Source organism: Protopterus annectens, chromosome 1.part1 (genome assembly GCF_019279795.1).
Source record: "Protopterus annectens isolate FY-2018-M chromosome 1.part1, PAN1.0, whole genome shotgun sequence".
NCBI classification, from domain to species: Eukaryota; Metazoa; Chordata; order Ceratodontiformes; family Protopteridae; genus Protopterus; species Protopterus annectens.
Window position 1 is genome coordinate 57,102,332 of NC_056726.1, and position 22,758 is coordinate 57,125,089.

Sequence of the window (22,758 nt, forward strand, 5' to 3'; positions counted from 1 at the left end):
AGACAGAGAGAGACAGAGAGACAGAGAGAGACAGAGAGAGACAGAGAGACAGAGAGAGACAGAGAGACAGAGAGAGACAGAGAGAGACAGAGAGACAGAGAGACAGAGAGACAGAGAGACAGAGAGACAGAGAGACAGAGAGACAGAGAGACAGAGACAGAGAGACAGAGAGACAGAGACAGAGACAGAGGAGTGAGACTACTTATGACTGCGCTCCGATTAGAGCAGAGGTGACCATGGAGCCGAGTGTATAGACTCCAAGGAGGGAGACCTAGATCTCTTTCGACTCACTGGCGGCTCTGAAGTTAGTGTTGGAGCAGACTGTGAGGGAGGCACATTGGCTTTGGCCGGAGCCGAGGCGGATGGTGGTGCTTCACCCAACAACAGCTCAGAACTAGGAGCCGAAGACTTGGGTGGCTTGGAGGATTTTGCAGGCTGAGCCTTAGCTGGTGAATCCTGTGGTTTAAGTAAACCCCAAAGGATTAGCTTATTTTTGCACTCCTGCAGGACCCTTGGGCTGAAAACATTACAGACTGAACAAGAGTCCTGCAGGTGCACCACGCCCAGACAGTAGACACAAGAAGTGTGACCATCTGTCAGAGACATCTTCTGACAGCATGAGTCACACTTCTTGAATCTGGACACTTCAGTATCCTTGGACATGTTACCGCACACACAAGCAAAAGACAAAGTTAGCAGGTGTGACTAAACACTATAAACTATACAGATAGCACACACTGAAACTAAGTAACACACACACGCACACATTTTTTTTTTTACAACTAGAAAAAAAAAAAGACAGAAAAGGGTTAGCCTCTAAATTAAATGGCTACCACAAAAGGAAGGGAGGGGGAGGGATGAGGAAAACTCTCCAAATAAAATGAGTTAAGAAAAACAGGAGGGACAGATGCTATTTAGGTGAATATAGCTAGGGAAATAGTACTATCTAGAAAAATACAAGTATATGAGCCTAAGCCAGTAAGACAACCTCGCAGTCTGAAGCGGCAATCGAGATCTGGGTAACTAGCGCCAGGTATCATGGGATATGGGGTAGCCTCGAGCCAGTAAACAGCTCTCGAGCTATTGAAGATGGCAGAGTCGGAGCAGAGGATCGGCTCCGATCCCAACCAGCAAGAATGAAGGTGAGATAGACAACATCTAGTGTTCCTGGCAAAACAGATGTCCTACCATTTTGCATCAATGGGCCATTACAAAACACAATCCTATGAAGTGGTGCATGGAAGCAGGTACTCTGACACCTAAATGAACTGGCAGCCTACAACATGCATACTTCAATCAAAAAAGGAATTACAGACAGAACACACAAGATATAGTCTACAGCATCAAACGGATGAAAACAAAACAACTTCAATTATTACATCATTCTGTTACATTTTAGACTAGTTAATTCATTATTATTATATTTAAACAGTTGCAATCTTACACTGTGACTTTGTGTTGTTGTTCAAGTGGTCTTTCTTCTTTTTGACAAGAACTTCATAATCTTCGGCATTCAAGAGATCAAAGTTTTCATTCTTGAAACTATTAAAAAGAAAGTTTAGAAACCGGCATAAAGAAAGGATGTTTAAAGGAAATATCTGCAGACACACACATACAAATGGACTGAATATAGTCTAGCCAACTGACTTTACAAAGTAAAACACTACATTTTTAGTATTAGTGTAGGAGCAAATTATGGTAAAGAATAGTACCAGTTTTCCAAATCACTCAGGACAGCAGTACATAAAAAGAACAGATGCCAAGATTGCCGGTACAGTACACCTGAAGTCTAAGCATGCCGGAGGTTTTAACCCTTTTACTATGCAAGACAAAATTATCTTGGTAATGAAAGACCGTGCCTTTTTCCATAACATTGAAGCTCCAACAACTTAATTTTACTGTATTTCATTTTTAGTTTTAAAAATAAAATTAAGAATGCACTTTTCCCAGCTTCAAAAAAAGCTTGGGGCTTAATATACCAATTAAACAGAAAAAAAAACCACAAACTTATCACACTACACTTTTCAAACAAGCACTAAATAGAACACCAAAGTAAGACAATTTACTACTTCTAAGCACGTCTTTTCAAATTCCACCCTCTGCATAGTAAAAGGTTAGTTAGCCAATAGATAAGTTACTATGTCATGTAAGCAATGACATGGTCTGCCAAGATGAAAACAATGGCAGTGCTTATTGGTGACCTATCTTCATTTGTAGAAAAGATTATCATGGTCAGTGGATGATCAGATTTTTAGGGAGACTTTCGCTGTCAGCAATGCATAAGAAAATGGCAACATCAGATACGCCTGTGGTCTATGTAAACAGCTCACACTGTCTGCAGCAAAGATCCTTTAGGGTATTCATTTTATGGCCAGTACCATTTTGTAGCACTAATTACCATGAGCCAGTGTCCAATTCCATTGCAGCCATGTACAATGAGGCTACATATGCATCTGAAAAAAAATATGGTGCACATATACTTATTTCAGATGCATCAGTAGCCCCAATACATACAGACTGGGACAGAATTAAAATCTCCAAATTGCGATCTTGCTGAATAGTGCGCCCCCCCCCCCCCCCATATATGTTGTTTTGGTATCCTAACTTGTAAGTCAATGGCCGGAGTGGGGGCTGCATGAATACTAAGCTGCAAGTGCTGCTCCTTTTAGGCTCACTCACCTGGCATACACAAGGCTGAGCGTGGATGTCAGCTTATCAAACAAAACACAACTGTTGTAATCCATGTGATCAACAATGTAATTCTCACAGCCCTCACTTATTGACATTTGTTTACTGGGATAGCCCTCTAGGCCAAGAAGAGTCCATTTTCGGTGGAGGCCCAGGGAGAAAAGCTCCATGAAGATACTTGGACTATACAATGCAAAGGCAAAACTTTATACAACAGTAGCATGGCAGAAATTACAGCACTTCAAATTATAAATATTTTTGGACTACTTTGCTATAAAAGGACAGTACAAACTATAACAAAGTAGTTCAAAAATATAATTAGCACAGTACAGAGGGTAAGCTATATACAGAAGGTATTTACACGCATCTTATGCCAGAGGTTCAAGCTTAATATATTAAGATATGCCTAGTAGCTACTTAAAGCAGGAATATAAAGAAAAGGAATAGAAGTGGGAGGATATGGAGGGTAAAATGTGAGGAACATTAGAGATTAGAGCAGAGGAGATAGGGTGATGGAATACAAGTAACTGGTGGGGGAGAGCAGTGTAATGTATAGGAAAAAAGGTGGTGCAGTGACAGAGAGAGAAAGTAGAGGGAAGTGTTTTTGGGGGGAGCTGAACAAGTGGGATGGAGAGCAAGTACAACTAGGTTATGGAAGGGGAGTTTTATTACAGTTACAGATTGGAAGGAAGGAAGTGGTTATGAAGAGCAGATTTGAAGGAAACCGAACTTTGGGAGGTATGAATGGTTTGAAGAAGACTGTTTCAAATTTTAGTCATTAGTCAGGGGTATAATAGTTGACCAGCAGATAGTTCAGGTTTCTGAAATTGGAGGAGGTGCTGATTTTTTGGATCATAAGGACCTATTAAGATTGTAATGGGAAAATAAGGAATGTAGGGCAGGGCAGTCCTGAGGTTTTGTAAGTATTTTATGTGTAGTGGTTAGTTGGAGATAGAGAGAGGTAAGTGGGGGAATTCCAGCCAGGTTAATTTTTTTTAGGGGTGTGCAGTGATGGGTGGAATAGTGGACGTTTGTTGCGAATTTGGCAATTTTGTTATAGCAAGTTTCTAGTTTGGCTTTGAGTGAGGATTGCACACTGGTTAGCAATGGAGCACCACAGAGAACAGAAGTAGAGTACTTCTTTTGTAGGGAGAGAAAGAAAATGTTTGAGAAAGAAAATGTGCGTGTCTGTAAAGAAGTCCTATTTTTGTGATCCCCACTGCAGTGCAATCTCAGTCAAAACAGTTCAAAGAACCAAACTCCTGACCATATGGGCTTCTGCAATTTGGTCCTTCAAATCAACTGGCATAAACCACTATGGCTGTGTGCTTGTGCTTGTGCTTACGATGGTGTGAACGATACTGAAACACTACTGTAACCAAATTTAATCAACTTATTCACTATGGCATCTTGATAAGTAAACAGCTAAGACTGTGTATATATGGTCTACTTTCATTAAGTTTCATTTTTTTTTTTTTTTTAATTAAACTGAATACTTTACAAAAAAGTATATCCCATAAAATGCAACTTCCTGTAGCTAGCTAAACATTTAAAGCTTTATTCCCCTATATAGGGCATCCCATTATACTTGCATATATACATATACAAACTATATTGTACGTATTTTGCATACACTAGTCATTCTAAATTGACCTTAAAATACATACCAACAATGTCGTAGACTTTTGATATCAAATATTTTTCTGTAGAATAGCAAATGCAACTTTACATTCAGTAAAACAATGCAACAACTCTTGAACACTCCATATATCTGTTTTTTTCTCAAACACCTTCCTTATTTATAGCAATTAATAGTACTAAATTACTATGGATATCTGATCTTCCTTTGAGACATCTCTTGCTGTACTGCAGTTTTTCTTGGGGACATGACTTGGGACTCCTCTCTGCAAGTCTCAAATATCATAGTTTCAGTCTTAGTTTTTTTGAGTAAGTATCGACATTTCTGGTTGCTTTTCCACCTTTAATTTCATCATATGTTCCCGATTTAAAATGTCCAGTTCTTCCTTTACACTTTTTTGTTTTCTCCATGAATAAAATAAATTACCAAAGCAAGTTACACACATGGTAGTCTTCTGTAGTTTTTGTCAAATGGTACTTCAGTCTGCTAAATTCTTTCCAGCATTCCTTTATTGTATGCATTTTCAGGTATTAGTAATACAGCTGAAAAAAATTAAATAAAAATGTGTCACTCTGCCCATAAACAGTTGGGCTGCTGACAGATTATGCCCCTCAAAGGGATATACCTAGATTTTAAAACCAAGAATCCAATCCCACAGCATTTGCTACTGCTCTCACTTGAGATTCTTCAGACTTTGAACAGTTCTCAAATTTTAGTCAGACTGTGGATAATGTGGACTGAACATTGTATGGCTGAATTTCTACTCATTGCACAAAGCTGAATTCCTGACACAAACTGTATACCATTGTCCGATATAACACTATCTGAAGTCCCTTTGTCTTGTGGCAAATGATGACGCATTGATTAGACCTACATTTGCGCCAGTCAATTAAATTATGTCAGGGATCTTAGAAAAACATCACACACAGAAGAGATACAGAACTTCTTTGAAATGGAACTGGTGGTTCATGACTCCAGTGATCTGGTACTGGATATGCTAGGATTTCTTCCTCTGGGCTGTTACGGTATGCAAGGTAAATGGCAAAACACCATTACTCGCTCTCTTAGAGTCAGAAATTCTTGGCCAATGCATTGTATCTTCTGCTATTTCTTGCATTTTACTGTTCACAGAGCAAGCATTTGTCTTCTCACTTGATTGAGAATTAGAGTTTTGTCAGCACTGAACATTAAACCTTGGATAAAGCTTACCATTTCTTTGAAAGAAACAGACAATTTCTTGCCTTACGGGCGATTTTCTCAAGACTACCTCAGTGAAACATTTTTCAGCAAAGCATTGCTAGATCAGTGCAAGTAAATCTGTAGAATTATTTTAATTACTTCTGTCACAATTATGTAATTATTCCAATTTATTATTTCTGGAATTCATTTATAATTAGTAAAAATGCTCTACTGATGGGAGGGGATGCTGAAAAAGAATTACTTTTCTTGAATAGAAAATGCAACAGTTACTGGCAATTACCGTGAACCCAAAACAGTACTAGTTACTATTTACAAGAGAACAAGGTTATACATATACTACAGCTAAAGCATCAAGCTACAGTTAATTTGTTAAACTACACAGTTCATTAATAAGAAACAGATTGGTCTGGGTTAATGCAGATGGGTGTACAAGACACTGCACATGGGAATAAAATACGAGGAAATTGAGAAGACCACAAGATCTTCAATAGTTAAGGGGCTGGTATAAGACACAGTACAACATAATGTATAATGCTAGGGATATAAATGGTCCCATGGGACAAGGTAAAGCAGTGTGGATCAGCAGGACTACAGATTCAAGTGGTAGAGAGAAAGACAAAGGTTAAGTAAACTAAATGGCAGCAGACTAGGATGTGGAAGAGAGAAGCCAAGGGTGGATGGGGGAAGAGGATGAACAAAAGGTAACAATGATTAAAATAGGGATTCATACACTAACTATGGTAAGGTTCAAAAGAAGGGGAATATGTGGCAGATGTAGAGCAAGATAAATTGCAAATTGTTGGCAAAGAAACTCAAGACTAAGACTAAGTGGCAGGAAACCACAGTTGTGCAAGTCGAATTTACCATAAAAGTAGATATCCAGATGATCACTGCTGCAGTAGCCTTAGTTATACGGGTTATATACTACCAAGAATATAACAGTCTGCCAACTTCCAAAGCTTCAAGGCACCTTCCACACACCCAAACTGTCAGACAACTACAGCTGACCTGACTAAAAGACAAGTCAGAGTGTGAAGTCCTTCAGAGCTTCCCTGCCAGTAGATAGAGGGAGGCTGAAGCCTAAAAGGACAATACTAGGAAGAAAAAAAAAATGTTCACACCCTGGCATAAAAACACACTAAAAAAGCTGAACAGAGGGAGTGAGCAACTACTGCAGCAGTAATCATTCGAACATCTCCAGTTACGGTAAGTTAAACAGACACCTGTACTAAGCTCATCGTACTGATCACTGCTGCAGTAGCCTTAGCTATATGGGTACATTACCCAAGCTTACTACATTTAGGAGGTAGAAGTGTCCAGGAGCTGCTACAGAATGGTCCTAGCAAACCCTAACACAGAGGAGGAATCAAACGTATAGTGCTTTGTGTTTATGTTGTTGGCACTAATTAGAAAACAATTTCCATTTGCTAATATATGATCTGAAGTAGGAGATTCATTCGTCAGCAACCTGTGGGTATGGATCCGATATCGGATCCGAACCGGCATGGTTTATCCAGCTATGGATCCGAGCTCCAAGCTCCTCCCCGCACCCATAATGCCCTGCTTTCCCTAGATGACCACAGATCTAGTTTGCCGCATTCATGGTGACAGCTTGATCTTTGAGCTCCTACAGCTAAGTGGAAATTTAGTTATTTACTAAGGGTTTTTTTATCTTTTAATAGTACCTTTGTGTGAAAGTTTTAGGTTTCCCACCCATTTATACTGCTTTTGGTTTAATTACTAAATTTTTTTGTAATTCCCTCCCCTCGCTGGTAGCGTAGTTGTGTGTGCGTGGTCTTTGGGGCCTGTAGTGTGACTGTGTAGTTAACTTGTTAGTTTTATTTTTTTTCTGTTAAAAAAAAAAAAAAAAAAAAACTGTCAGAAGCCCCAAAGGTGATATTCTCGAAATGCTCCGAGTGTGGCCATAAGCTGTCCCCTGCTGATGGCCACACTCGGTGCGTTCGATGCCTTGGGGTTGAACACCTCACTTCTGGATGTTCAATGCCCTGGGGTTGAGCCCTGCACAGATTGAAGGAGCGGAGGTCAAAGCTGGTCTTGACGGGACTTTTGCCCCTGGACTCTGCTTCGGCCTCTGCCCCGTTGGTAGTTACCGCTCCTGCGGTACCTGCCCTACCTGCTCCCGCTCCTCCTCCCGGGACTCAAACTCCCTCTATGGGTTCGGAGGACAGGGAAGCTAGAAAGAAGGACCGGAGGGAGAAGCACCACAAGCGGCGGGCCGAGACCTCCATCTCGGCCCCGCCGGCTAAGCGGGCTTCTCCTCCGGCCTCTCTAGCTAGTGGTTCTCCTCCTCGGCTCCGGTCCCTGACCTTTTCACCGGGACCCGAGGAGGAGGAGACCCGACCTCCTTCGAGGCTATCGAGGTGGTACTCAAGGCCTACCTCGGTAGCCTCTTCGAGGTAGACTTATAGTCTTTCTGACGCCGATCTGGACCGGATGATGCGAAGGTTCATCCAGGCCCAGATGCAGATGGGAGTGCTCCTGCCTCCCCCCCCCCACCCTGGGGGGGAGCTCGACCCCCTTCAAGCCCATAGCTCCTTCTCTGACCCGCTACCCGGGTTTGGAGCGCTCGGAGCCGGGCAGCTTTGGAGCCGGGGGTGGGTCGGCTCCGATAGTACTGGCTACTTCGGATCCGACCCTGCCCTAGAGTGTGTCGGATCCAACCTCTCGGAGCCTTGGCCAGAGTTTCGGATCCGAGGGACTCAGTCGGAGCGCACTGGTCCCTCGGATCCGAGGGGCTCGGCGCCGGCTCCGATCCACTCCTCGGATCCGAGGGGGAGCCGGCTGTCGGATCCTTTGGTCGAGGCCGGCTCCCCTTCGGCTTTTGATGTAGTGGAGAGGGCTCTGTTGAGGGCTTCCGGACCCCCGGCACTTGCTTCGGCTCCATCCCGCAGTCCATCTGCTCTGGGTCAGGCTTCCATCACCCGGCCACTGGGACAGCCCGTTTCGATGCTCCAAGCAGTTCCTGTGGAACTAGACACTGCTTGCGAGGGCTCCTCGGACAGCCCCCCCCCCCCCCTGAGGAGGCACCCTCGCAAGCACACGTGTAAAAGGAGGCACAGACTCCCCCTGAGTCTTTAACTGAAGACACGGACTTGGAGGAAGGGGAAGGTTCCCCAAGATCCCCCCCCGAGGATGTCTCCTTTGGAGACATCATGGAAATGCTGTGTATAAGAGGTGGGTGGTCTGCCCCAAAGTCTTCTTCGGACGAGTCTGTGTTCTTGGAGGCATTCGAAGCGGGCCCATCTACCTCTTGGGTGTCCCCTCCTGCCGACCCCCTGGTGGACCTTATTACCACCAGGGCGTGGAAGGAACCGGACACCGTGGAGCCAATCCCCAAAAGGCCAGACAGGATTCTCAGCCCTCCTGCTGACCGTGCCCACTGGAGTAAGGGTCCTCCGGTAGATGCCATGTTGACGGCAGCAGCCACCAAGAGGGAACTCGCCCAGGAGAGTCCCTCAGTCCATCCTCCAAGCAAGGAGTCTCAGATAATGGACTGCTTGGGGAAGCGAATGTTTAGTTCAGCGACCTTCTCAGTGAGGGCGCTCAACTATCTGGCACATGTTATTAGGATGCAGCGCGATCTTAAAGAATACGCTGCATCCCCCCCAGAGTCCATGTTGGAGGAGGACAAGCTGTTGCATTCCACCTGTATGGCCACTCTTTGGTCCGTTACAAATACCTCTATGCGGTTGCTTTCCCACGCTACTGAGGGAGCCGCTAGAGCTGCAGGACTAGGCCTAGTCACGAGACGTCAGGCCTGGCTCCGCCATTGCAATTTCACGGAGCCCTTCAAGGCATCTTTCGCGAACGCCCCCTTTGATGGTTCTGCCCTTTTTGGCAAGACAGTTCGCGACACCTTGGTCCAGAGCGAGAAGGACGGGAAGACGCTGTCTGCCGGAGTCCGCTTCTGTGCCCCAGAGGTCCTACTCTAGGAACCAAAAGGGCCAGAAGAAGATGTGGTTCCAGAAGTCGCAGCAATCCCAACCCGCTCCGGACAACCAGTCCTTCCGTGGCAGAGGAGGACAGGGTGGACACCGCCCCAGGGGCAGAGGGGCTCCCAGGAATTTCAGGTCCAGAGAACCTTTCTCTGAGTGACCCGCACAGCAACCCTGAGGGGTTGCCAGACTGCTCCACTCTGGAGGCAGTCGGGGGACATTTTTCGGAGCACCTAGCGGCATGGGAGTCCATAACAGACCGCTGGGTCCTCTGTATCATATCCAGAGGATACAAAATCCCCTTTCTCCATGTCTCGAAAAGTACAGTTTTGTACCTACCATAAGTGTAGATGTCCGATAGGTATGCATCTGCAGTCATAACATATGGTTTGTCCTGCCTCAGGCAGCCCTTCGGTCGGCCGGATTCCAAAGTCTGGGTCTGGCCTCGGCTGATGTCGCACTTTCCCCGACGTCAGAGTGTCTGGGGTATAAAAGCATCAGCCGACGCCATTTTCCTCAGTTTTTCTTGCCCCAGATGCCAGGTGCCCTCTAGGAAGGCTAAATTTGGATAAATGCAAAAAAGGTTCCAAACATTTGCAAACTTATATAATTATATACATGTATATACAAACAAATACACCATAATAGATTCCCCCAGCTAGCTAAAAGAGGGGTAAGAACCCTAGGAATACCACTGAGGGGTAGGAGGGAGGGTAAACCTGACTGCAGATGCATACCTATCGGACATCTACATTTATGGTAGGTACAAAACTGTACTATGTCCTTCAAGGATGCATCTGCAGTCATAACATATGGGTAGAATACCATAGCCAATCTGGGAGAGGAGGTACTAAGAAAAGGATGGTGTAGTTAATATCCCCTGCAGGACTGCAGTAGCAAAACCTGCTCTGGACTATAAAGGTAGATTGTAATGTTTGGCAAATGTATGCACGGAGCTCCAAGTAGCAGCTTCTAAAATGTCCTTGGTAGCCACCCCTCGTAGGAAGGCTGTAGTGGTGGCCGTGGCCCTTGTGGAATGAGGCCTGATGTTTCCAGGAACTGTCTTTTCATGAAAGGAGTAACAAAATCGAATGCAATTTCCTATCCATTTTGAAATTGTCTGTTTGGAAATTGCTTTTCCTTGCACCCCAGTAGCATATGCTACAAATAGTTGGTCAGTTTTTCTGCTAGTTTTAGTTCTGTCCAAGTAGTAGCGTACTTGTCTGTGTATATCCAGGGTGTGCAGAAGTTTTTCCCCTCTATTCTGTGGATTTGGGAAGAACGTAGGCAAGTGAATAGCTTGGTTCAAGGATACCCTAGATACCACCTTTGGCATAATAGTAGGAGAAACTCTGTCCTGATGGAAGATAAGCAATGGCTGTACTGCCATTAATGCTTGTAACTCAGATACTCTTCTTGCTGAAGTTATTGCCGGAAGGAATGCAGTTTTCCAAGATAGAAACTGTAGATCCGCTGATGCTGCTGGTTCAAATGGAGGAAGTGTTAGTTTCTCCAACACAAAGTTGAGATCCCAGGCGGGTAGAGGGGGTTTTCTTGGAGGTTTAATATTTTTGATCCCTCTCAGAAATTGCCTGAGGAGAGGGTGTGAGAAGATAGGTGGATCCACATTGTATTCTGCTGAAATTGCTGAGGCATGAATCTTGACGGAAGAATAGGACAGGCCATTGTGGAACAATTCTGCTAAGTATTCCAGAATATGTGTCATGTTTGCCACTGTCACATCTGAGCCTTTTGATGTGTTCCAAATGAGAAATCTTTTCCATTTAGCTGAGTATGTCTTCCTTGTGGAAGGCCGGCGAGCTTCCAAGATGATGTCCTTCACTCTCAGTGATAAGGCATCTTTTTTGGGATTTAAAGAATTTTCCAGGTAGTTAGCTGCAATGTTTTCAAGTTGGGATGCATGATCTTGAAATTGTTCTGCGTCAGAAGAGGCCATAGGGGGAGAGGCCATGGTTTTGCCTGCGTCAGAAGAAGAGGCCATAGGGGGAGAGGCCATGGTTTTGCCTGAGACACGCTTCAATAATGGATACCAGTGTTGCCTTGGCCAGTCTGGAGCAATCAGAATCACTCTTGGCTGCTCCTCCCTGATCTCCAGTAGAACCTTGTACATTAATGGCAGAGGTGGGAAGGCATATACTTTTAGAGCTTTCCAGCTGAAAGAGAGTGAGTCCACCCTCCAAGCTTGTGGGTGGTATGTCCTTGAGCAGAATGTCTTCAGTTGATGGTTGAGAGGGGAGGCGAACAGATCTCCGGCATTCCCCATTCCTTTGCTATGAGTTGGAAGATGTCTGGGTGCAGCATCCATTTGTGTGCATCCATGGTAGTTCTGCTTAAGCTGTCTGCCAGTGTATTCTCTTTTCCTGGCACGAACTGGGACTGTAGTTGGATATTGAGGTTCAGGCATAGTTCCCATAGATTCATAGCCAGCCGGCAGAGAGGGTAGGAGTGTGTTCCTCCCTGCTTGTTTATGTACCACATGACCGTGGTGTTGTCTGTCCTTATTAGCAGGTGGCCTTGATGGAGGAAAGATTTGAACGCCTCAATTGCATGCATCACTGCCAGCATTTCCTTTTGGTTTATGTGCATGCGTAGTTGACCTTGAGACCATAGGCCTTGGATACATTTGCCCTCCATGTGTGCTCCCCATCCTTGGTCCGAAGCGTCCGTGGTGATGGTTTGTTGAAAGGCAACCCTCTGTTGGACTGGCAGGCCTGAGCCCACCACAGAAATTCCTTTTGAAGGCAAGGTATGATCGATATCAAAAGCTTCTAGACTGTGACGGTGTTGAGACCATACACTCCTTAGGTACCATTGTAATTTTCTCATATGCAGCCTGGCCTGTGGTATCAGAATTATGCAGGATGCCATGTAACCCAGGGCCTGCAAGATTTTCCTTGCAGTAAGTTGAGTTTGTCTTGCTAGCATCATGAAGTAATGTGGAAGTTGCTTTTGTTTTTCTTCTGTGAGAAAGGCCATTTGGGTGGTTGTGTCCAGATCTGCACCCAAAAAGGTTATTCTTTGGGATGGCACAAGTCCTGACTTTTGGATGTTGACTGTGTATCCCAAGGCCTGTAGCAGGTGGATGGCATAAGCCAAGTCCTTTATCAAATTTTTCTTGTTGTCCGCTTGTATAAGGCAGTCGTCCAGGTATGGGTAGATCTGAATCCCCTGAAGTCTGCAGTGTGCAATTACTGATGCCGGGCATTTCGTGAATACTCTGGGCACAGTAGATAAGCCAAAGGGCAATGCTGAGAAATGATAATGCTCTGATCCTGCAAGAAATCTGAGGTGTCTTCTGCAACTTGGTCGAATAGGGACGTGCAGGTATGCCTCCTTGAGATCTAGAGTCACCAGCCAAGACTCCTTGCCCAACATGGGAAGAAGTTGCTGTAGGGTCAGCATCTTGAATTTTGGGACAATGAGATAAGTATTTAGTGCGGACAGGTCGAGAATAGGCCTCCATTGATTTTCTTTTCTTGGTACAAGGAATAGTCTCGAGTAAAATCCTTGGCCTTGTTCTGAAAGTGGTACCTTTTCTATAGCTTTCATTTGAAGCAAGTCGTTGATCTGCCTTAAAGCCTCTGGCCTCTGATTTGGTGGTAGGTTTGGCATTCCGTACCTTTTTGGCAAAGTGTGGAAATGGAACCGGTATCCTTTGTCTATTATTTGCAGTGTCCATATGTCCCTTGTAATATAATGCCAGTTTTTTGAGAATAAAGCCAGCTTTCCGCCCAAGGGTGATTCCAGTTGATCCCTGGTAGGCGGAATCAGAGTAAAGTCATTGAGCCTGTCCTGGTGTAGTAGTTGTTGTTGCTGTTGCACTACTTCTCTGGTTGGCAGGCTGCCACTGACTGCCTCTGTAGGAGCCCATCGATTGGCCTCTGCCTCTAGGGCGTCTGATCCTGCCCCTCTGGGCTCTGTCCGAGTCTGGAAAGGACCAATTCTTAGTAGGCCAGTTTCTGCTGAATCTAGGTGGTTGTACTTGCAGGAAATCCTCAACTGTTTGCACAGATTTTGCCTTTTCTTCAAACTTTTTCAAGACCTCCTGAGCAGAGGAGCAAAATAAATTTTGTTTCTCCATTGGAGCATCCAGGAGTTTAGCTTTAACACGGTCTGGCAGAGATTGTTCCTTCAGCCAGGCATGCCTACGAATGACTGCCCCAGTCATAGCTGATCTAAATGAAGCCTCCAATGCATCAGCCACATTTTAAGAAATGATTACTAACCTGCTGTGAGTTGTGTACCAAATCCTGCAGGGATTTACGGTCCAGGGGTTCAGTAGAAGAAAGTTTCTTATTCAGTTCATCTAACAAATATTCTTGGTACTGTATCATATGAAATTGACAATTTAATGCCCTAACAGAAAGAGTTGCAGAAGTATATACCTTCTTTCCCCATTTCTCTAAAGCTCTAGACTCTCTTTCAGAGGGTAGAGGATTTTTAGCTGTGGTGGCTGCAACCCCTTTAGGGCCCTGAGAAATAGTTTCTGGGTCTGCAGAATGTGCTTTATACAGATGGTAATGGGAATCCGGGACCCTGTAGTATCTATCAGGCTTAGCAGGGGCCAGAGGGAGAGTATCAGGTGCTGTACTGACATCATTGTACACATCAATTACATTCAAAACAGGAGGTATAGCTAAGGGCCTATGTTGAGGCAGATGTAAAAAGGTCCTTAATCTTTTTCTAGAATCAGAGAATTCCTGACCTTGCCATTGAAAATGCTCTCTCATGGAGTGTAGAGTCTCACCAAAGGAAAACTCTTCAGGAGGGGAGGCCGAAGGGATAGATTCTTCAGCATCAGAATCCTCATAGGGCGAATAAGCCTCCTCCTGGTGGTCTGACAACTCAGAGCCATCCGTGGACTCATCTGAAGAGTGTGGGTCAGAGGGGTCAGTCCTGGGCCTTTTGTCTGGTGGAGGTTGAGAGGCCCTGTCTGGGTGAGGTTGTGAACCCCTAATTAAAGAAATAAGGTCCTCTGCAAGGCTGAGGATCTGAGAACTATAGGAAGGCCTCTGGGAGGTAGTCTTGGGAGGCAAAGCTTTAGAAAGTTTAGCAGCTTTAGCCCTAGAAAAGGCCTTAATGGACATGGAAGCAGGGGGCCTAGCTGCCCCACGTGCAGGAGTAGAAACGTCCAAAGGTATGGTGTAGGACATTTCCTGGACACTGGTTTCGGTAGGTAGCTCGGTAGCCGACTCAGCCGGGGCCTCCCAGGCCGCGGTGGTCGGTTGAATGGTTTCGGAAGGAGGATTCTCCGAGGACACTGTTTCGGCCGAAACAGAGACACTCGCGGTAGGCTTTGCCGTGGTTTCAGCCGAAACCGCGGGCCGTGAGCGTCTGTCCTTGTCCTTCCGTTTTTTTCACCAAATGCGAAGTCGGAGTCTCAGACGGCATTTTATATGCAAAAGTGGCCCCAAAAAATTCCTCTGCAAACTCCGACCGATGTCTAAGAGTTCGTCGGTTGAAGGAAGCACAGGCTGAACAGGCCGATGCGTCGTGGTCTGGGCCTAAGCAAGGAAGGCAGTAGGAATGGAAATCCTTATGAGGTATTTGTTTCCCACAAGTTAAACAATTATTTACTTTGTCTGACATCGGCTGAGGCAAGAAAGAGTCCCCAACAGGGTACTTAGCTTTTTCAAAGTCTTCGGTAGCTGAATTCACTGATCTGACCGACCGGCACTTGCCAACAGCTTCTGCTTCGGGCACCGCGCGGCAAGAAAGACTGAGAAAAATGGCATTGGTTGATGCTTTTATACCCCAGACGCTCTGACGTCGGGGAAAGTGCGACATCAGCTGAGGCCAGACCCAGTCTTTGGAATCCGGCCGACCGAAGGGCTGCCTGAGGCAGGACAACCCATATGTTATGACTGCAGATGCATCCTTGAAGGACATCCAAAATCCCTCCCCGACGTTCCACCCGATCAGAGGGAGGCCGCTTCAGCAGAAATTGGCTATCTGCTGAGGAAAAGAGCCATCCAGCCCGTCCCCCCAAACCAGATCGGATCAGGGCTCTACTCCAGGTTCTTTTTAGTGCCAAAAAAGATGGGGGATGTAAGACCCATTTTAGATCTGTCCCTATTAAACCTGGCAGTTCCCAAGGAGAAGTTCCGGATAGTCACTTTACAATCTATCCCCCCCCCCTTCTGGGAGAGAATCACTGGATGTGCTCCATAGACCTCAAGGATGCATACTACCACAAACTAATGGACAGACGGTCCCCCAGGAGGTTTCTTCGCTTCCGGCTGGGAGCCATTCACTACCAGTTCAGGGTCCTTCCCTTTGGTCTCACCACAGCCCCCAGGGTGTTCACCAAAGTATTAGCAGTGGTTGCGGCCCACCTGAGGCTTCAGGTCTTTCCGTACCTGGACGACTGGCTTCTCACCGCTCCAACAAGGCATCTACTATCTTTGGCAAGGGACTCCTTTCTTCAGCTAGCTCCCTGGCTAGGTATCACAATAAACGTAGCAAAGTCCAACCTGGCCCCTACTCAGCTGATAGATTTCATAGGTGCCAGGTTAGACACAAGGAAGTTAAGAGCTTTCCTCACAACCAACAGAATTCGGAATCTACGACTCCAGGTGCGGGCCATCCTCCACTCCAGCTCAGTTCCAGCGGAATTGGTCCTGAGGGCACTAGGGTCCATGGCGGCAGCGATTTCTCTTCTCCCGCTCGCCCGCTTGAACATGCGAGTACTTCAGTGGACACCAAGTACAATGGTCTTACCTTTCTCTTCTCCTGCATCACCCCATTGCAATCAGCAAGGCTTGCAAGCGGTCTCTCTTGTGGTGGCTCCATTCAGAGGATCTCCAAGGAGGCCGCCCCTTTTGTGCATCTCCCCCCCCCCCTTGCCACAGTGACCACGGACGCATCTCGCCTCAGGTGGGGGGGGGGTATTTTGCGGGACGGACGGTCCAAGGCATGTGGAACGACTCGGAGACCTCCCTGCATATCAATGTTCTGGAGATGAGGGCGTGCTCTTGGCGTTGCAAGCACTGCAGGCCTTTCTTCCCCTGGGAACAACTGCGATTCAATCAGACAACATGTCAGTGGTCTGGTACATCAACAAACAGGGGGGAACCAGGTCTTACCCTTTATGTCAGGAAGCCATGAGAGTGTGGGAATGGGCAATCTCCACCAACCGCTTCCTCATCGCAACGCATATTCCGGGTCGGTCCAACATCCTTGCGGACAAGCTCAGTCGCACCATTCTCTCCCCGTACGAGTGGTCTCTCAATGCTCAAGTAGCGAAACGTATCTTCGCACGGTGGGGAACTCCTTGTTGCGATCTCTTTGCTTCTCCCTTAAACACCAAGTGCAACAGTTTTTTCGCTCTAATCCCTCCACCAGGGGATTCCCCGAGGGACGCTCTGGTGCATGCTTGGCCTCCCGGTCTTCTGTACGCATACCCCCCTCTACCTCTGATGCTCCAGGTTCTTCAGAAAGCCTCTCGGTTGGGGTGCAGAATGATCCTCATAGTCCCATTCTGGCCTTGGCAGATCTGGTTCCCTTACCTAAGGTCTCACTCAGTGAATCCACCTTGGATTCTAGATCCCATCCCGGATCTGATAACACACACATCGAACCTACCATCTCCGAACCTGGACAACCTGAAGCCAACTGCTTGGCTGCTCCAGTTCCACTCCTAATCAGGACTCCCGGTATTTCATCTCCCGTTAAGGCTATCCTGGTAGCGGCGCATAAACCCTCTACCAGAAAAACCTACCGCAGTAAATGGAAGCGAGTCTCCATTTGGGCGGAGCGGCAAGGTCTAGATCCCTTCACGGTACCTCTTCCCGTGGTCCTAGATTTCCTTACCACTCTTTAATGATGGCGCCAGTAGTTCCACGGTCAAAGTTCAGCTAGCGGCCATTTCTCATCATCATGTTGGTCATGACTCTGGGCCTCTTATGTCTGCCAAGTTATGTAAAATCTTCCTAAAAGGCACCTTTCTGCTTAGACCCCCTGTCAAACAGGCGGTTCCACCATGGGATCTTTCCTTGGTTCTTCAGGCCTTGACCGCTCCCCCCTTCGAGCCTGCGGCCACTGTAGATATAAAATTCTTGTCTCTTAAGACTGCATTCTTAGTAGCCATTACTTCAGCCAAAAGAGTTTCGGAACTTCAAGCCCTTTCTATAAAGCCGCCTTACTTGATCTTCCATCCGGACCGTGTGTACCTCAGGATCAATCCCTCTTCTTCTTCTTAAGGTAGCTTCGGAAGCAAACCTTAATCAGTCCATCAACCTCCCAGTTTTCTTTCCTAATTATCAGAACAAAGGAGAGTACAAGCTGCATTCATTGGATGTTCACAGGCAGCTTGGTTTTTATCTTAACAGGACAGCTGGTCACAGGCAATCCGATCAGTTGTTAGTTTCCTTTGCCAAATTCAATCTGGGTAAACCAATTTCAAAAGTCTCCTTGTCACGATGGATTTCCCAGTGTATTCTATTAGCTTACCAAGCTTCTGGGAGGCCCGCACCGGACGGAGTTCATGCTCATTCAACCCGGTCTGTTTCTACCTCAGCAGCCTTTAAGGCTAGGATACCTCTGGATGACATTTGTTCAGCAGCCACTTGGGTTTCATCTCATACCTTTATTTCTCATTACAAGCTGGATATCACATCTAGAGGTAGAGCATCCTTTGGCTCCGCGGTGCTCCGGAATATCCTTCCATGACGGCCACCCAAGATTCAGGTAGCTGGGGACTCTGTCCCACAGGTTGCTGACAAATGAATCTCCTACTTCAGATTTAGAAGTTATGTACTTACCATAACGTTCCATTCGAGTAGGTGTATTCATTTGTCTGCAACCATCTCGCCCTCCTATCCCCCCTGGCTTTGTCAGTTCCTGCATAGAATATGTTACCCTTTGATTAGGGTATTTGATACAGGGCAAACTCGATCTGAGGTCATCTAGGGAGAGAAGGGCATTATGGGTGAGGGGAGGAGCTAGGAGCTCGGATCCATAGCTGGATAAACCATGCCGGTTTGGATCCGATATCAGATCCATACCCACAGGTTGCAGACAAATGAATACACCTACTCAGATGGAACGTTATGGTAAGTACATAACTTCTAAATTTTCCAACAGCAGGCTTCCTTTTCTCCATTATTACATGTTGCATCTCCTCAGACAACAGGTGCCTAAAAGGAATTAAGGCCCTGTCATCCACGTAGTCAACTGAAAATGACTAAAGTCAGTGTATATCAAACACCTCGATCTTGTGGATATAGAACAATCCTGTGAGGAAGCTTGTGGTAATTGCCCCTGGCCATTTCCAAAAGAAGAGAGGAACCATGGTTGCCTGGACCAGAATGGAGTCACCAAGTGATCTTAGGGATTCCTCTTGGAAAAACCCTGGATATTGATGGAAAGGGTGGAAAGGCGTGCAGGAACATTCTTGGCCAAAGAAAAGGCATCAGTCTTCAATGACAATGCATGGAGTCGTAGAACAGAATGTTGCCAGTTGATTGTTCAGAAAGGAGGCAAAACGGGACTACTTGTGAAACTCCCCACACAGATGGGTCAAATCTTGAGAAGACCCGCTGATCTAGTTTCCATTATTAAGGGTTTGCCCTGGTCCTGCTCTGTTTGCCACACAATTTTTCTCCAATGATATATACAAGATACCTGTACAATGAGATTGTGCTGTGAAGCTATATCCCAAGCTAACAAGGCTACTGTGCAAAGAGGGCACGACTTGATTCTCCCTTGCTTGTTGATGTACCACATGACTGTGGTATTGTCTGTAACCACATGAAGAGGTCCCAGGGACCAAAGATGGTTCAGACAGTTGGGTGCCTTAAGCAGGGCAAGCATCTCCTTAATATTTATGTCCTTGTGTCTGTTCTTGGTGTCCTGTACTCGCTACACTTTCATCCCTCCCTAAACTGTTCTCCAAGCAAAGCCCAAAGAGTCTGTGGTGACTGACTAATTTGGAGCAGGGAAGACCTGGATTTAAAGGATATCTGTTGTCTTTCCCAAACTATTTCACTTCTGGCAAACTCCAGTACTGGGATCTGAAAAAAATACAGGGTGTTGATGCTGGGACCAAAGAGATTTCAGAGACCAATGTAAATTTCACATGTGGAGTCTTGCCAGGGGTATCATGAGAATCGGAGATGCCATGAGGCCCCAAACCCTGAGGTATTACCTCACGTTTACTGAAGCCTGAGTGGAAAAACTTACAAATAGATCTAAATAAAGACCCAGTAGACATCCCAGGAACACAATGCCATATCAGAAAGTAAAGAAAGGCTTTTGAATGATCTCTTGGAATCCTAGCTCATTCAAAAGATTTCTCACCCAAGACAGATTCCTGACATTTTGAAAAAGACTCTATAAAAAGATAAACAAATTGTCTAAATATGGAAAAATGTGGATACCCTGTAGCCTGCATATGGAGCTAGAAACCTTTGTGAATACTCTTGGTGCAGTAAAGGGTAAGGCACAGAGCTGATCATATGATCCAGACATACAAAAAGTCTGGATGAATAGGGATGTGATGGTAAGCATCTGTCAAGTCTACTGTTACCAGGAAACTTGAATGAGGAAGAAGAGGTAACATGTTGCGAAGTGACATTTTGAATTTGGGAACGATCGCAAATAGGTTTGAGAATTGGACTCCATGCATTTTAGGTTCATAGGTTCATACTAGGCTATCTGCCCTAGGGCATTTATAAGCCTAGCCAGAGTGTGTGTGGCTTTCACCACCCCTTAGGATGAGAATACTATACCCATTAGTTTGCTGTGCCTCTGTCCAGCAGTGATACAGAGATGATTCCCGGGGTAAACCTACGATCTCCCATCCACTCGTCAAGATTTCTCTTGAACAGAGTCAGTGAGGGGCTCTGCCTCACATGGACTGGGATTCTGTTCCATAGTGTAGGGAGTCTCTGGGTGATGAATCTGTCCCTCCAGCACGTCCTATTTATATCCGTGTTGAGGTTTAAGTCTCTTGCTCTCGTGGCTCTGGTGGATTTGGATTTTTTGAGGTGGAGCATGTCCATTAATTCCGGGTTGGACATGGCCTTGTATGTCAGGCACAGATCACCTCTGAGCAGACTGTATGCGACTGAATAGAGCTGGAGTTTCTTCAGTCGGGCATTGTATGACATATGTTTGAGCCCCTTTATCCTTTTGGTGAGGAACTTTTGGGGTCTTTCCAATTGCTGCAGGTGTCGGGTAAGGTACATTCCGAATGGGGCGTTGTACTCAATCATTGGTCTGATAAGTGAAGAGTACAGGGGTACAATGACCTCTCCTGATCTGGATGAGAATCCCTTCATGATCAGGTGGGCAATGTAGGTGGTCTTCCTAACCACTTTGGCAATGTGAGTGTCAAAAGAGAGGTTACCGTCAACTTGGGTCCCCAGGTCCCTGATAACTTCTTCAGTGTTTAATGGATTACCACCTATGTGGTAATTAGGGGTTACCTTGTTTTTCCCAAAGGGTATGACTATACATTTTTTGGCATTTGGCTTAAGGCCATGGCTCTGGCACCAGTTATCCATTTCTATTGGCCTTTTCTTTGGTACTAGGGACATCCTAGAATAAAAACCCTTCCCCACCTGGGAAGGAGGAACTGGTTCCATCACTCCTTGGGACACCATGTGAGGAGGAACATGTGGAAATAAGATAAGATTTGCAGAAGGAAGAACCCCCTGGAAAGGAGGAATTTCCTCTTACTGGCATCTGTAGCCCTGATAAAATTATTTCAGATCCCATTTGCCAAACAGAAAAATGGAGAATCAGACATTCTGGAAGAGAAAAATGGCCAGGGTGGGAGGGGTCACAGCATCTCTTGAACAGTCAGACTTGGACTGTTCTTAGTTTTGAAAGGTTTTAGACTCCTTTTTGGAACTTCCTTGCCACTTCTTAAAAGTCTATTGATTTAAATTCTGTTCAGACTGTTCATTCTTTTTTTGTTAAAATTGGAAGAAAAAGAATTCCCTGAATCACCTTGCCTCACATTTTTTGATCACTTCTCCAGCAGAGGGGCCAAACATTAAATCTCTATCCAAAGGAGAATTTAAAATCTCAGTTCTGGCATCGACGCACACACACACAGGCAGATTTTTCTTCACAAGAATAAACTAGATAAAATACACCTCATACTTTCACAATTTATCAGAACCAACCAACATACGAGCACAAACATTTAAAATTCTGAAAATCATAGTTGTAGAAGTATGCAATTTTCCCATAACCATTAATAATTCTCCCATCCTTATTAGAAACAGCAGGACTAGAATTAACCAAGTACATAGCGGCAGTGGAGTCAAATAAGGGTATAGCTGCTGGGTCAGGTTTGGGAACAGTGTACAAAAATGTAAAAGACTGAGGTACTTTGTATATCTTATCTGCTTTTTTAGGGATAGCCGTCTGGCTATCTGAAAAATTGCAGGCAGCAAGACACACATCTCCTAATGCAGACAGAACAGGACAAATGGTGTAGGTTCTAGAAAATCCTTCTGTTATAACTCCTAGTATTTTTTTCAAGAGGTCAAGATGAAAATTGCGACTCTTTCGAGGAAAACAAGCAGCAGATACTAGTAAAGCTACCAGTCCATAAGTTACTTTCACAGAAAAACACAAGCATTTTAAAACTATGGCAGCCCCACAAATGAAAAATAAACAATTCCTCTACAGAAAATAGATTTTCAGTTACGGTTAGTGTACACACTTTAAAAGGAAAAAAAAAAAGTTCTTTTTAAAAGAACACCACAGTTAAGACAGTCCTTTAAAACAAAACACTTCTAGCTTTAAAATAACTTTCTGAAAAGGAAAATAAACTATAATACATTTAAAATGTAAGAAAATGGAAGCCCCCCCCCCAAAAGAACTCATCTGCCCAGCAAAGTAAAGCAGAAATCGACTATCAATCCTCAAGTGCCTCACAGGAGCTTACTGTTCGGCTGTAGTAAAGCTCTAAAGGGCTTTGAGCCAAAATGTGTCTTACTCAGCTCAGCAAAAGCTGCCTAACAATTTGGGCATATGGAAGGTGCCCTGAAGTCTAGAAACTGGCCACCTATTATATACTTTGCAGGATGCAACTCATACCGCTAAGGCTACAGCAGCATTGATCAATATTATGAACATCCACTGTTGCCTGGGCCAGCAGAGTCACATCAGTGACCTTTATAGAGTCGTCCAGAGTCTTCAGAATGGCCCTGGATATTAGTGTGGGAAAAGCGTACAAGAACATTCATATCCAAGGATATGAAAATGCATCCATTTTCCAGGATGTCATGCAAGGAG

The 22,758-nt window shown here is 45.3% G+C and overlaps 1 protein-coding gene across 1 annotated transcript in view; it reads right to left on the reverse strand.

Annotated features, from left to right (window-relative positions):
* The window catches only part of FBXO25 (F-box protein 25), an 813,655-nt gene that overhangs the window by 700,673 nt on the left and 90,224 nt on the right, over window positions 1-22,758 (reverse strand). Inside the window, exon 3 of the mRNA XM_044086761.1 lies at window positions 1,445-1,542. Coding sequence (XP_043942696.1) covers window positions 1,445-1,542 — 98 coding nt within the window. The remainder of the gene's footprint in view (window positions 1-1,444; window positions 1,543-22,758) is intronic.